At 31.1% G+C, this 15,735-nt stretch overlaps 1 protein-coding gene across 1 annotated transcript in view; it reads right to left on the reverse strand.

Annotated features, from left to right (window-relative positions):
- Positions 1-15,735, reverse strand: part of LOC129216228 (uncharacterized) — a 109,632-nt gene that overhangs the window by 17,111 nt on the left and 76,786 nt on the right. The window contains exons 2-8 of the mRNA XM_054850425.1: positions 14,315-14,544; positions 9,100-9,214; positions 8,931-9,018; positions 7,440-7,552; positions 4,977-5,147; positions 3,644-3,737; positions 444-536 (exon numbers count right to left, since the gene is read on the reverse strand). Of these exons, the coding sequence (XP_054706400.1) occupies positions 444-536; positions 3,644-3,737; positions 4,977-5,147; positions 7,440-7,552; positions 8,931-9,018; positions 9,100-9,214; positions 14,315-14,544 (904 nt within the window). The remainder of the gene's footprint in view (positions 1-443; positions 537-3,643; positions 3,738-4,976; positions 5,148-7,439; positions 7,553-8,930; positions 9,019-9,099; positions 9,215-14,314; positions 14,545-15,735) is intronic.

A 15,735-nucleotide genomic window follows, 5' to 3' on the forward strand; every position in this document is an offset into this window, starting at 1 on the left:
TTTGTAGAATTTAATAAATATGCATGTTCTTGAACCCAAAATCCATGACCAGGTGTCAGTTTCCTTGACTTTTGAGGAGTTTTTGCTGGAAATCGATTTTCCATGACCATTTTTGATCATAGTTGAAATCCATGACTTTCCCTGACTTTCCATATGCACGAACACCCTGCCTATTATCTGCCTGCAGATAATTGGGAGCGTACATTATTATAATCTTCTGCCTCCCTTTTATACAACTCTTTAACTACTGATTTTAATGTAAGATTTAAAAAAAAAAAATTTAACTCTCTCACAAAAATATATCTCTAAATCCTCATCAAATATAATTCAGTTTTCATAATGAGCATAATTAAGGCAACAATTTCAGTTATTTATTTTTATCAGTCATATATTACAGTTTAGTTTTCTAATTCAAAGATCAACCTTGTTTTGAAAAAACTTACCTGCAATATCTGCGCACATAAAAACCCACAATAGAAAAGTGTCCATTATTTAGCTCTAAATAACTGAAGGCAGTATACACAACAAGAAGACCACTAAAATGTTTTTAAAAAATAAATAAATAAATGTTAAAAATAACAGAGGAAATATTTAAAAGCGAAGAAAAGGAAAAGAAAAATCAATACAAAAATAACACAACAATAAACACAAAACAAAAATAACGTAATTAATCTATTTAAAAAAAAAATAACATTAAAAGAAAAAATTTTGGAGACTTAGATGTGTACAAAATTGTAAAAAAAACCTTCTCTTAAATGTGACAGAATTGAACTTTAAACTGCAACACAATATTAAACATATATTTAATGAAGCTACAGGATTTTAATGTACTTTTAATGAAAAAAGAAAATAATGTGAAATTTGAAAGGATTATACTAAAAGTAAAATAGTTCCTTTTGAGTACAACTTACATAAGTTACTATTTCAAAATTTTCAAACAGAATAGCAACTTACAAATGAATAAAACAATTATAATAAAAAGGAATATTCATATGGAAGTGGAGGTACATGGAAGTGGAGATACATGCTAGAGATGTGTTTGGGCTCATTTTTGAGAGCCCAGGCCCACATGAGCCCGAAAATTTGTAACCGAGCCTGGGTGATATTGTCTCTGATCAAATCCGAGCCCGAAGGAAACTTTCTTGTATCAAAAACTGAACCTTCTACAGTCTGACAAGATCTCTCTGTTGATGAAAAATGTTACACTGAAATTTCAGTAAGTCGAACTTCGATGAGCCGAAAACTTTGGTAAGATGAAGTGAATATTTATTCCTGTCTAACTGAATGGAGAATCAATGTTATTTATTTTCGATAAGTCAAAGTTCTTTGAGTCGAAATATTCGATAAGTCAAATTTTATTTTGTGATTGTCGTCAAAGTTTCTTTGCTAACATAACTCTAAGTCGAAATAGTGGGTTTTTTTCTTCTTTTTTTTTTGCTTTCCAAAAAGTATGAACAAAAAGAAAAAAATCAGCACCATTGCATTGCATCAAAAGGCCTCTAGACAAAGTGGATCAAATAAATCTTGGACACCGATTATTTGCATGTAGTTTGGCAAGTTTTTTTTTCCGCTTAAATTCTGGCTTACTTCATTTCTTTCGGTACAAAAGAAAAACCTGCTCACAAGGGAAGTCACAGCTTTTATTTAGAGCAGCCAAAAAATTAGGGGGGAAATATTGCAGGGAGGGTTTTGCACACAAGTACTGAACATAGTTCATGAATGCAGTTGAATACATATATTGTCTGTTTTTTCAAGAGAAGGCACTTAGCCATGCCCCCTCGAACGTAGAGTTCCATTTTATGGGGGGGCGGGTGATCGGTATGCAATCAGCGCTCTTTTAGCGAGACAACCAGGCAGATTTAACTTGGGCATGCATTTTAATTCCGCAAAAAAGTCTTAGTGTCATTTACATCACTTGCTTCACTTGTCTCTTGTCATTTTAGTTATTCTTCCATTTTAAAAACTGCTTAAAACAAAATGCTATGATCTGAACATACCTTCTGCTGAAAACAGCGAAATAGAATCATCGGATACCACGTGACGGGGAGGAGTCAAGTGCCTTCTTGTGAAAAACGGACAATACATGAATTATTCAGTCTCTTTCTATAATGAACACCCCCATAATCTGAACACTTTTGTTCAGTCCCATGAGTGTTCAGAATAGAGAGAATCCAGTGTACCTCATCATTAGTTAGTAGAAAAGTATAACATCAAGTTGAGAAGGTGTCAACAACATCTTTTATTTAAAAAATAAATAAATGAAAAATAAAATAAAATAAAAACTGCATAGAGGTACTATATCTACACTTTGCTTCACTTGGAGTACCATTTCGATCTGTGAAACCCATAATAGAGTTGAAGACGAAACACCTAACAAAAAAAGTTTCGGCCATTTTTCGATCGGAAGTGCCAGAAAAAACGACAACGCAAGAAAAGCAGCAGATGTATTGCATGTTTTTTATAGAATCCCATCCGAATGTCCCCGACTCCCTGTTTGAGATTTTAAAACTATCTGAGGACTATTAAATGAGAGAAAAAATTTCTACTCAAAGCAATGTTTGATAACAGATTTTTAAAAAAAAATTTAGAAAGTAAAAACTGTTATATCATACATAAAACTATAAACTTATTTTCCAATCTATACAAGCTCTTGAATTTATAGAACCATATCCTACATTTATTATGTCAAGTACATATCATCGCCTAAGAGCAATGGTAAGACATCTAATCCCAAGAATAACAGTAAGATATCCTACTGTTCCCTTGAAGCGACAATATTATCTTTGATACATTATTACTCTATCACTTTTTTGCTCATATTTTAAATTTAATGAGTGTCAGTGGTGGGATTTATTTTTTTGCTTTTCTTATTTGATGTGCGGAATTTTTGATAACACAAATTCTTGTTGCTGTTCCTGCAACTTCGACTAATCGAAGTTTCACTGTATGTCAAATGTTCTTCATTAACAGAAGTTTCTAAATTTTCTCAAAATGCTTCACTTCAAATGCACTACTGTATGACATACTGCAATAGTAATCGCAAAAAAAAACATTATAAATAAACATTTATTTATTTTCTGTTTTTTTCTTTTTTCCTTTTTTGTTACATTTTTTCCTTGATTGAACTGATTTAAATGTTCCTTTCATTTTCTCACAGTAAGAAAATGCTTTGAATTTATTTAGAGATTGATGATTGAATATCTTAGCTTGAGCCCGAAACCTATTTTCAATTTTAGAGCCTGAGCCCACTTAGGGCACGGGCTGTCGGGCCCAGGCTGAGCCCGTCTCATCTCTAATACATGCCTTAAAAAGAGCTCTAAAATTTAAATGCAGAAAAAAAATCTACTAAGAGCTGTAATTAATCTTAGAGAATGTTTTTTTTATTTGGCATTCAATTACCGGAAAAAAAACATCATTTTTCTCCATAATCATGCTTTCATATCAAACTGCTACAATTCCAAGAAGCACGTTAAAATTTTTGGGAATTAGGTGGAAGGGCAGTTAATGTATGAAAAGACTAATAAAAAAATCATTCTGAGCAATTCATCAACTTAAATTTCTAAAAGTTAAAGTTTTCTAAAAAATTAAAAAGCAAGGGGTCACAAAATTGTTACAATGCTATAAATATAAGATTATTTATTACCTTAAGAAGAAAAATGTATCAGCAGCAAAAGCAGAGTTTAAAACAACTTGAAACGCCAGATTTGCCCCAAGGTCACGCACTTTATTTAAACCAGCTGCAAAACATTAAATGCTTGATAAATTTGTACAAGTCTTCTAAGTTTATGACAACACATACAAAAGATTATATTTCAATGTTTCAAAGCTTTTACAATAGGTTTGATACACATTATATTTCTCAGTGCCAGTCTCTGTTTTCTTTTTCATACAAAGCCATTTAAGTCCTGGGAGTTGGTATTTTGGCCACTAAATCATCTGGTTGATTTCTTAATCAGGGGTGCCCACAGGGGGGATTAAAAACATTTTTAAAATTTATTTATTTAAATTTATTCATCAATTAATTTTTAAATGAAATTATTTTTTATTTTATTTTATTCTGTTTATATTTTATTTCATTTATTTATTTAGTTGGCGTGTGTGTTATTGGTGTAGCACAGAACTATTCTAATGAATTATTAATAATAATTAAAAACAAATAAATAAATTAATTAAAATATTTTTTAAAATAAATAAACAAAAACTTTAAAAAAAAAATTAATAAAAAATATTTTTAAAAATAAATAAAAGAAAAAAAAGCTAAAAATAAAATTAAAAAGAGAAAGAGGATTGAGAAAAATGGGGGGGGGGGATTTGCGCCACTGAACTTGGGGGGATGGGCACCCCTGTTCTTAATTATAGGATTTTCATAGTCATAAGTTTAAACTCTTAAAAATTATGTTTGTGTTCATTGTCAGTTGATACATGACTACATAATGCAAACATAATCTTGTACGTAACTAACTTTATTTTTAAATTGAAAACATTATTAGTTAAAATGTAAAAAGAGTTAGATTTTTTAATTTTAAAAGCAGAAATTTTATTTAAAGTGATATCAACTGGCAAGGATTCTCCACACGCTTTCAAAGCAATTCATTTGATTGTTTGGTCAGTTCATTGGGGTAGTCATTATCAGCTTGGTTTAGTTCTTAGTGGATAACATTTTTTTTTTTTTTAAATCATCATCACTTGTGCAAGCAATTATGTCTCCTGGCATTGTAGCTCTTAACTACAAAAATTGATATAAAATTTTAAGACAAAATCCAATATGAAGCCCATGGCCTGTTTAAAAAAGTACATTAAAATATATTCTGCTAATACAGTGAGATATTACAGAAGGGTAATGTAATATAAGGTGAGACATCAGAAAAATACCTAGATTTTTATTCTAAATTAAACTTCCATATGACTTTAACAGATTATGGAATTACTTAAAATATAGACTCAGATTGTACTTAAAAAAATAAAAATTCATTTACCTAAAGTAAGATAGTCTTTACAATAGTACACATGACCCAACATTACCCATGTGATGCTCAAAAACTTGATCCCATGTAAAGATGACAGATGTGTTACAGGTAGAGAGGTATTTAAAATTCTACAGGCATTTCCGTAGGCTGAAAATACATAGCTGAATTGCCGCAAGACACCTAGAAATAACGAATGTTTTTCAATACATTTTGAATCATCATACTTTTTTTACTTTAAAAACATGAAATACATAGGCCACATGTGATGTGTCTTTGTACTAAGTGTCCTTTAATAAATTCATCAAAAATAGAAAAAAATTTGCAAATTAAGTTGAGGTTTTGTACAACATGATTTCTTACACAGAAATTCGGTTGTTTGGAAAACATGTGGCCGCAATTTGTGCATAAAAAATCTGTGCTCTATTTATACAGAATGTATTGAAAAGTGCATTTAAGTTTTTTTTTTTGGGGGGGGGGGACATTAAATACACCCAAATAATTATTTTAGAATTAATGAGGACTGAAATATGTTCAGTATTCTAATACTTTTCGCTGAAACATTATTAATGCTACAAGTATTTTTATAGATTGATATGCATACAGGGTGTTCCGTTTTAACCTGCAAGACCTTTATTTTCGCAACCGTTAGTACTAGATGTATACTTCCAATTGCAAAAATGTTCAAAATCAGATGCAGAAGTAAGATACTGAAAGTTTGAAGTAAAAATAAAAATAAGTCAAAAAATACAAAATTTAACTTTTTATACAGGACTTAAGTTCTCTATGTTATATTTAGGAAAATAATCTCCATTAAAAATAATTCCAACACAAAAAGTCTGAAATTAGTACGACCAATATTCACTGAGATATGAAAAGCAGCATTTTGTGACTTACACTACTTTTCACTCGCTGTCAATAACACCTTTTGGGGGAAATATAGTGTTTAACAAGTGTTTAAAATTATATGTATGCATTGAGTGTGGTTTTTAAAATTTTTCCAGGTTTTGTAGTGTGTTTTTGAGTATCGTGGGATGACATTCTCATTTACTTTTAAATTGTAATGAAAAATATAAATACTTTGTTCTTTTACTTCAACAACCTGTCATTCTTCTGAAAGAGCGGTAAGTTCGAATCTCATCTTCTGTATAATCCCTTAAAACTTCAAATTCAAATATCTCCTTGAGTTTTGGTCGCACACATGTTAAGTTTTTTGTATCAGTAAAATTTTTTAATGGAGATTATTTCTCTAAATATTAGTTAGGGAACCTAGGGCCCATAAAAAAAAAGTTAAATTTTGTATTTTTTGACTCATTTTTATTTTTGCTTAAAACTTTCAATACCTTAACTCTGCATCTGGTTTTGAATATTTTTGCAATTGGAAGTATACATCTAGGACTAACTGTTGCAAAAATAAAGGTCTTGCAGGTTAAAACAGAACTCCCTGTATAACATAAATAATTATAAGAATTATTAGATAGAGGCAAAAAATCCTTATAAATAATACCATTTTCTAATTAAGAAAATACAAGAAGAATTGCATAATGTTTTAGATGAAATAAAGGCACATAAGATATTATGTAACTGACACAAAAAAAAAGAGAAAAAAAATAAAAACTAAGTACCAATATTATAGTCTAGTAACTTTATTCATGACTCAAAAAACTCCTAAATAAGACTTGATAATGAACTTCTCAAACACTAAGTGTAAAGTCTCTACTTTATACAAAAAGTTCTCCATATTACTTACTACAGGGGTGTTTGTGAGTTCATCAAAAAACACCTAAAAGTTTCAAAGCGAGAACGTGGGGGGGGGGGGGGAGGGGTAATCTTTGGCCCCTATTAAGTGCACCTTTGCCAAAGTATTATATAGTTTAGAGTCAAAATATTGTGTGTACTTTTGATTAAGTTTTTAATTGGTTACAAAATTACTTTTGGAGTGGTGTTATACAAATTATCATGACATTTGTCCATCTTAAGAGATAGGTGTCCTTAAGGCTCTTGCAGGTATATTTGATGAGTATTATATAATTTTAAAAAATTGCGGAGGTAGGGAGATAAAAGTATAACCAAAAAAAAAACATAATTCCGGTATTTTCGGACATAAAAATACCGGAAATACGCCCGAAAATACCGAAAATTCGGTAAAATACCGGAACACAATCAACCCTGTTACTACACTGCCTTGCTAGTTAATAAAAGTCGTATCTTCAACTGAGTTCAAAATGGGAAATTGCTGTTTAAATTGTGCTTCCATGTGTTTGATTTAGATGCAACCTTTTCAGATTTTTTTAAAAAATATTTCCTGTTGATGACCATAAAACATTGCACTTAGGTGAAATATGTGACAAAGAATCAACTGTTAACTCAATTTCACAACAAAGTGCAGATACGACTTTTGTGCTTAGCATAGCAGTATGAGTAATAGGTTATTATTATTATTATTATTTGTTAAAGGATTTGATTTATACAAACTTTTCTTCCTGATAATGTCTTCTAAATCCATTTCATGTTTAGTTCTGAATCGAATACACATATCAATGATTGTTGCAACAACAACTATGCCAAACATAATAAACACACCACACCTAAAATAAAGAAAGAAAGCATGAACATAGTTCTCTCTGATCTCTTGTGAACATTTTTATTGTTTTAAAAGCAAATAGCATCTTGAATGTATAACTATCATGCTTAGAACACTTACTGCCAACAGTGTGTTGCACTGTTAGTTGTTAAAGCGAAATAGATGGTAATATTCAAAATAGTTTTATAAATAAAAATGTACATTTTTAAAAGCATTGATTTTTTTAATTAAAAAATAAATAAATAACTAGGGTAACGGCACCAGTAACAGACATGCTCAGGACATCGCTCTCAGGTTAAATCATTTTTCTGAGCCTTTTAATGCATTTATACTTTTTAAACTATTTTTCTCTCATGCTACTACATCTCATCTAACCTTTGGCTGCTTTGGATCCTCTGAATGAGTTAATTCTATATTTCTTTGCTCAATTTTGAAAAAAGGTCCGACCTCCAGTAACAGACACCAACAATTCTGATGATACCCAGTAACAGATAGGATAAGGAAAGGGTGAGTAATGGATAGAATTCCCCTTCAAAATGTGCAAAAGTTCTTTATTTTTAGATCTAAAACCTAATTAAATTCAAAGGAACATGAAACACCGACAGACCTTGTGGTGGATATTCATAAACTTCCACCACTGCCTTGTAAATACCAACTGACTCAGCAATTTCACTCTGATAACAATAGATGGTTGCACCGTATTCATGGGTTGCAGCAACATCAGTTTTACCCGCCTAAAATTTTTATTATTTAAATCCAAACTTACGGCTGTCTGTTACTGGACCCTTGTCTGTTACTGGTGCCGTTACCCTAGTTTCTGTACACATGAGAAAAATAATCTAAATAAAAAATGTAACATAGCTCATAAGATTTAATACTTTTAGTGTAAATATTCTAATAACAAACATTCAGAAAATATTTTTTATTTTCTTGTTACCAAAGTTGCAAAAACACTAAATCAATGTATCAACTAATACTCCCTTAAAAGCTGAAGGAGAGATTTAGTATCGTTACAACTTTGGTGCCAATAAAGTAAAAAAAATTTTTTGAATGTTTGTTAAATGAACATTTACATTAAAAATATTAGATTCATATAAAGTAGCTTCTCTGCTTTTTTCTTTTTCTTTTAATCTAGAACCTTTTCTTATAAAAGAATGACCTATAATGTAATGCATTCATATATTTTTGTATGGAAAAAAAAAAACTAGAAATTTATCAAATGGTAAACAAACCAAGTAGGAACAAATCTAAATTTTGATCAAAATTTTAGAATGTAATTTCAAAACAGAAGTAAGTTAACAATGTATAAAATTAAAATATACGTATTTCACATTTAATTTTTTTGGTAAACATAAAAAATAAAATATGAAGTTTATACACACATGCTGATGATTTGTCCTTTCGTAAGTCTAGGCTTCTCGGAAGTTTCACATCTTCCAACTGTGATTTTCATCTTTAATTGATCTGCCACTGAAAAAAAAAATAAATAAATAAAATTAGCTCTGTTCACAACAATGTACATGCATAAACAGACACAGAAAGTCTACCTACATTTCTCCGTAACGTTCCCAAGATCTTCTATACTGCAAGTTGAAGGCATACAAACACCAATTCTGTGTTTTAAGATATAATAGTAAGCCATGGTATCTTCTTCAATATTCATCTCCTAAAATGATTTTTCATACCAATAATTACAACCACAATATAAAGTAAAACATTCATTATTTAATCCTGTGAAATATATGTTGTGTTTTATTCATAAACATAAATATGCAATTTAGCAGAACCCTTCTTCCTTCCCTCCTATATACCACAAGGATTGGGGGACATGCATTGTATCTATATTAAATCACAACAATGTAACAAAAAACTTTTTTACCAAATTTAATTAAATGACAGTCTATTATGTACAATACATATTAATAATAGAACTGTAACTAAATGTCCTATTAAATTTTACAGAAGTTATGTTGCTCTTTATTGAACATGGAGTATCTGGTGGATTAGGTGTTAAAAAAAGCATGAATCATATAGTGAGAGCAGTGTTGCCCCCAACCCCAAATTACAAACTTCCTAACAGCATGCATTAACTTCATGCTTGATTTTTCAAAATATATAACATGTTCTTTCCACTCTCTCACCAATTCAAGTACAATGTAAAAAAAAAAAAAACAGCAGTAGTTTAGAAGTTTTGAAAGAGTACTAACTTTTTAATAAAATGTACTTCTAGTTTTAGAAATGAACAATAAGTACATACATACTCCCTCTAAATATTTTAAACTTTAAAAAAAAATAGAATTAACGTTTTTCTTTCAGCTGTTGAAAATAGTATAAATTGCTGATACATAATGCATTGTAAATAACAGTAACACATTTTCATATTTTAGCAGGGATGAGACCAAACTGCAGTATTAGGAATGCTACTGCTTAAATCAGGGCTGCAAAAAAAGCCAGTCTTTTTTGGTTTTTATAAATCATGTACTGTATTCTTCATAATAATGATCTCTAAATTTTAATAAGCTAACAAATGTCAATTGAAGTAATAAAACAATAACGAGTAACACATGAGCTGAAAGTAAAATGATAAAAGGAATATAGACACAAAAACTGAAACTCATTTCAGACAAATCCTTTACGCTTCTGTTGGATGATCCTCCGTAAACTAAAATGTCTTTAACACTGAGAATAGCTTCCTTTCTTCCTTAAAACACTTGTATGCAAAAATTTGCCACTCTTCATGCCTTAATAACATTTTTTTTTATAATGAATCTTAAGGTGTATTTGTAAAACAGAACTAAGTTCAACATTCATTAAACATTATATTTTAGGTTTCTGCTGCTATAGATTTGCCTTAATATTAGGACTCGACCGATGGCATTTTTTGGCCGATGGGCCGATGCCGATTGTTGGCCGATTGTTCCAAGATGGCCGATGGCCGATTGTTTTCCTCCAAATAGCCGATTGCCGATGGCCGATGGCAAAAAAAAAGAAAATCTAACAGAAATAAATTGATAAGATTGTCAGGGAATCATTAATTCTTTTCACTTTGCTTCCTTGCTCCGAATAAGGAATTGTCATCACAAAAAAAAAAAAAAAAAAAATCAGATTTCGACATAAATTTCTATTACGATTACCCAATTTAAACTTCACAAGTTTTTTCGGCACATGTGTACATGCATATGTACCTAAGAACATATAGATCACCAAAATATCCATTTTGAACACCTCCTTAGTTAATTATCGCAAATTCTTTTGTGATGTCTTTATGCCTGAAAACTTGTGTTACTCAAAAACGTTATGAAATAGTAAGTTGAAAACTCACACGCACGTAGTATGATCTAAGAGTTTGAGGACAAGTTGTATAAAACCTTACCCTGAATAGTTCACATTACCGAAGTACATATATCTACAAAATAGTCACCTTAAACGACTATGCACTTATGCCAACGTTCGTATAGCTTTTAGAAGGACTCCTGGAACACATTTGTTCGCAACCTTCTGTAAGGCCTCTTGCGCTGCTGCTTTAACTTCATCGTGGGGAAGAAGTCGACTTTCATGTTGAGGATGCACTGTTTGATTGGTCAATACTCTGATATGACAAACAAATAACATAACGTTTCGTCGGACTTGGCTCCGTGTGACTTTTACCTGTTCTCAGCAAAAAAATATTTGCATGGGCGCCGCTTTCTTCCGTCAGGAGAAGATAAAACTGCACCACAGAAGGTAGCGAAAAAGTGGCTTCCAGGAGTGTTTCTAAAAGTTATATGAACACTGGCAGAAATACATAGTCCTTCAAGGTGATTTTTTGAAGGTGAATGTGCTTTGGTAATGTGAACTATTCTGGGTAAGGTTTGATAATACAGCTTGTCCCTCGAACTTTTGGATCGTACTACGTATAATCTGTACAGGGTGTAGTTATGCTTCTCCTTCTTTGACTGCTGTAGGATGGAAGACAACAAACAGTCAAAAAAAAAAAAAAAAGAAAGAAAGAAAGAAAGAAAAAAAAAAGAAAGAAAGACAACGAGACTGTTTAACAACCAATTGATTTGTTTTCTTCTTTAATTGAACATATAACTAAGATTTCAGTATGGATTTAGTATAATGTATGGATTTAGGTACACTAAAGACAGTTAAAAAAAACATTAAATTATGTTGTTTAATCATTCAAAAAAATAAATAAATAAATAAAATAATAAGAATAAAACTATGAAACCGTCAACTAATTAAAGTGGAAAGAGTGCACGTAGAAATTTTTTAGTCATCAAATTAAACAAAAAAGGTAACAAATAAATTACAATAATAAATCCTAACAGGAATATTTGTATACTTATTTAAAGTTTATGAAAAGAAAAGTTTGCATTTTTCATAAAAGCTATAACAGTGACACAAATTTTACGGAAAAAAGAAATAGCCATGAAAAGAGCGAGGTTCTTAAAACGCAGCCAAAATAAACAAACTCAATATTTACACCAAGTTAATCACTGAATACATATACTACTTGATCTGATGTTTGCACACGTAATATTGAACAATTTGATTGTTTAATCTTTTTTAAACCTCTGATTTTGGAGTAATTCACAACATTAAACTTTGGCCCCAACTTCGGCCCCCTTTTTATCGAACAGAACCGCTACCATCAACGCCTCGGAAGAGTTTCTGAATCTACTTCAGCACTTCCGAAAAAAAAATTCAAAATTCCCTTTGAATTCCGAATTATGTCACCACTCAAAATGTCTTTAATCAATTTCTTACATTAATGCTCGAAATTCTTCCTAAACAATGGATCAAGCTTGAAAAAAAAAATCTCTAATTTTATCAATGGTTTTAGTTTTAAACAACTCAGAAGTACAACTAGAGTTTAGTTTCAGAAATTGAGGGAGTGGAAGGAGGGGCACATAAGTGTTCTCAGAAATACAAAAAATAGTCGTAAAAAATAGAGTTCAAAATAATCATAAACATTGAGCAGAAAAACCCTTTTAATACTTGCACCCAAGTTTGTTTTGATGTGCAGTGGCGGATTTAAAATATAGCAAATGTTGCAATTGCGCGAGAGTCCCCATAACCACAGTAGAACCGTAGGAATTACAAAAATGCCTATGATAAATGTTTTACAACTTCTGTGATGAAGAAATAGGGCCCCAGAATGTATTTCGACGGGCCTCAAACTTGTAGCTCCGCCGAAGAGATACAGAAAAAACTGCAATACTGTGATTCATATTACAAATATCGAAAAATTAAAAATTACCGTCGGTTCAACGGGAATCTAACAAAATGAAAAAAAACGGTTTCGCCATCTCATATTTGTTTCCATGGTCTCCAATGCGGCAAAATATCACCAAATGATCGTCAGTCTGAGACGCTTAATTAGTTTTGCATTGAAATAAATAATTAATAGCCACAAAAAATAAGTAAATAGGCTTTTTAGAACACCCGATCAAAACAAAAAGGAAAGTGCACAACTGGAACGTATGCACACCCCACATGCGAAAATTTAGCATTCTACAGCTTACCATTTTTGAGTTATGACTTATGAGAGGTACATACGTACATCCAGCTGCAAGAAACAACGCAACAATTAGCTTGTTTGGTACCTGAATGCAGTATTAAAAACTCTTTCAGGGGTGACTAAAATAGAAATTCATACTGAAATTTAAGTAAACGATTTTATATGAAAACGGTAACTCAATTTACTTTGTATTGAAAAGTAAAACAACAAAGGTCCTTATTTATTTTTTTTTCAAAAACATCGGCCAATTGCATTGGCTTTTCGATGTTTTTTAAGGCCGATGGGCCGATGTTTCCTGCAAGTTAGCATCGGCCGCCGATGCCGATGGCTAAATTGTTGAACCATCGGCGCCGATGCATCGGTCGAGTCCTACTTAATATATGTGAAAACAAAAACTAAATGACATAATATATCATTCTGGCAGAATTTAAATCTATTCACCATTGTAGTCTTCTTGGTTTTCTTAACTTATATATATATATATATATTATTATATTTACTCTTATGTAGGAAACTATTTTCTCTAAAAATGTTTTTCACTTTTTCTTCAGAAAATAAACAGTTTTGGTGATTAAACGAAAAGGTATACCTAAGTGCATTGTAATTTAAAGTCTGAACCAAATAACTGGCACCAGCAGTGTTATGTGATCTTTTAAATTTAGCCAAAATGTATTTATTCTCATTTAAATTCTATTGAACTAATTTCTTAATATTGAACAAGTTTTTTTTTAAATTCCTGTAATGAACGACGTTACTTAACAACTGTGCCAAATTTTTATTCTTGTTTTATGGAATTATACTTAATACAGTAGTAATTGCATTAAGGATATATACATAATTTTCATTTTGATTAAATTACAATTGAAGTAGTGGGAAGCAAAGGGATGCAAGTGGCAAAATTAAAAATTTGGAGATAACCAGTACTAAGGGTAGGTGAACCTCTCCTCTGTCTTGGAGCTAGAGATTGTACTAGAAGCCCTGGTAGGTGCTGCTGTACAGCATGATTTAGAAAAAATTTCAATGAAAACCTACCTAGGATTTGATCTTTAAACGCGTTTTTCTCGAAACTTAAAATAGTTCACTTGTATCCCATTGCTTCTCACTGTCTCAAATTTAAAAAAAAAAAAAGGCCAAAAAATTATTTTCTTAAAAAAGCCGGCTTTTTAAAAGTGGTTTAAACCAAAAAAAAGCTGGCCAGCCTTTTTTGACCTGGCTAAAATCGAACAGCCCTGAATCAGTAAAAATTTTCAACAAACTTACTTGAAATATTTGCTTCAACTTTGGATACTTCCTGAATGCATTTTGAATTGTGAAGTGCCGTTCATTCTCTGGCAAAACAGGCTGGATATTAATCGAGCAATATTGTCCTCTATACGGAGCTTGCATATTCAAATTGGGTGTTTTGATGCCAATGCACTCATCATAAGATCCAAACGTTGAAAACGTACCGTATAAAATGCCTTCCGGAATTTTGCTGGATGCATCCATCACTGCAATAAATAATAATTAATGGAAATAGTTAAATAAATTTTAAAATTATACAATTATTGCAACTAAATTTGTGACAATATAGTGATTAATGAAAGATGAGGAATGTCCGAGGAGAGCATACCTCTGAACATAAGGAATAAGAGATTTGATTTTTAGTTAAAAGTTTGACAGTCTTGTATGTAACTTCAGACTTCTCTGTTGACTGTCTGTCATGTACTCTCTTATACATAAATCAACTTTTTTTCTTCACTTCTTTAACTGAAATATTTTCTTGACAGCAAATAGCATATGCTAAGTATGAAATAAAGCAAAGTTTTGTATTATGCAGAGGTGCCTCCCCCCCCCCCCTCTCTTCCTAAGAGCAAGGGGTGCAACCCGACTAAATATTGTGATGGCCCCAAAAGCTTGGCCCAAAAAATGGAAAAATACCCCTCAAAACAATTCCCCTAGAAATTTCAATGGCGCAGTCTGCGCCATGATCCCCTTCCCCCAGGTGGGCACCCCTGTATTATGGGTACTTTGAATTATTCAAATGAAATTTTTGAAATTAAGTGTAAAAGTGCACCTGAATCTCGTAAATTACAATGCACAAGTAAGGTACAGAAAATAAAAATTCAAATATTGGGATTAATTCAAACTTTTACTTAAGACTTTCCTTAAAGTAGTGTATTTATTTGACAAAGGAAAAAAAATAATGATATTTAAATAATTAAAAGAATTTTCTTAATGTTTTAACTTTCTAAACATCAATTTTTGAATTATTTTTTTGTAAAATATTTTGAGTTAGCTTCTGAAGAACATTGTATTGCCATAAATATTGTAACAAACATATCACGAGACATCCAAACAGCTGATATATGGTGCTTAATGCTTGATTTAGTATATCTTTTTTAAGCATACAATGTTTTCTGTCATGCCTCTCGACTATTTTAAAAATACTTTCAAAAGAATAGCTAAATCTTTCACTTTCAAAATATTTAACACTCACACTGCCATTTCTGTTCTCCGTACAACACTTAATGCACTGATATTCTGGACCACTTTTAAGCATAAGATATCACGATTTTTGCCTCCCAAAACAAAATACAATCCTCCAAATTATACAAAAACAAATTTTTATTATCAAAAGTGAGTAATACTGTATAACCCTGATTTAACAATTGACAAGAGACTGGGAAAACTTATTGTTA

Source organism: Uloborus diversus, chromosome 2 (assembly GCF_026930045.1).
Source record: "Uloborus diversus isolate 005 chromosome 2, Udiv.v.3.1, whole genome shotgun sequence".
In the NCBI taxonomy this organism is placed as follows: domain Eukaryota; kingdom Metazoa; phylum Arthropoda; class Arachnida; order Araneae; family Uloboridae; genus Uloborus; species Uloborus diversus.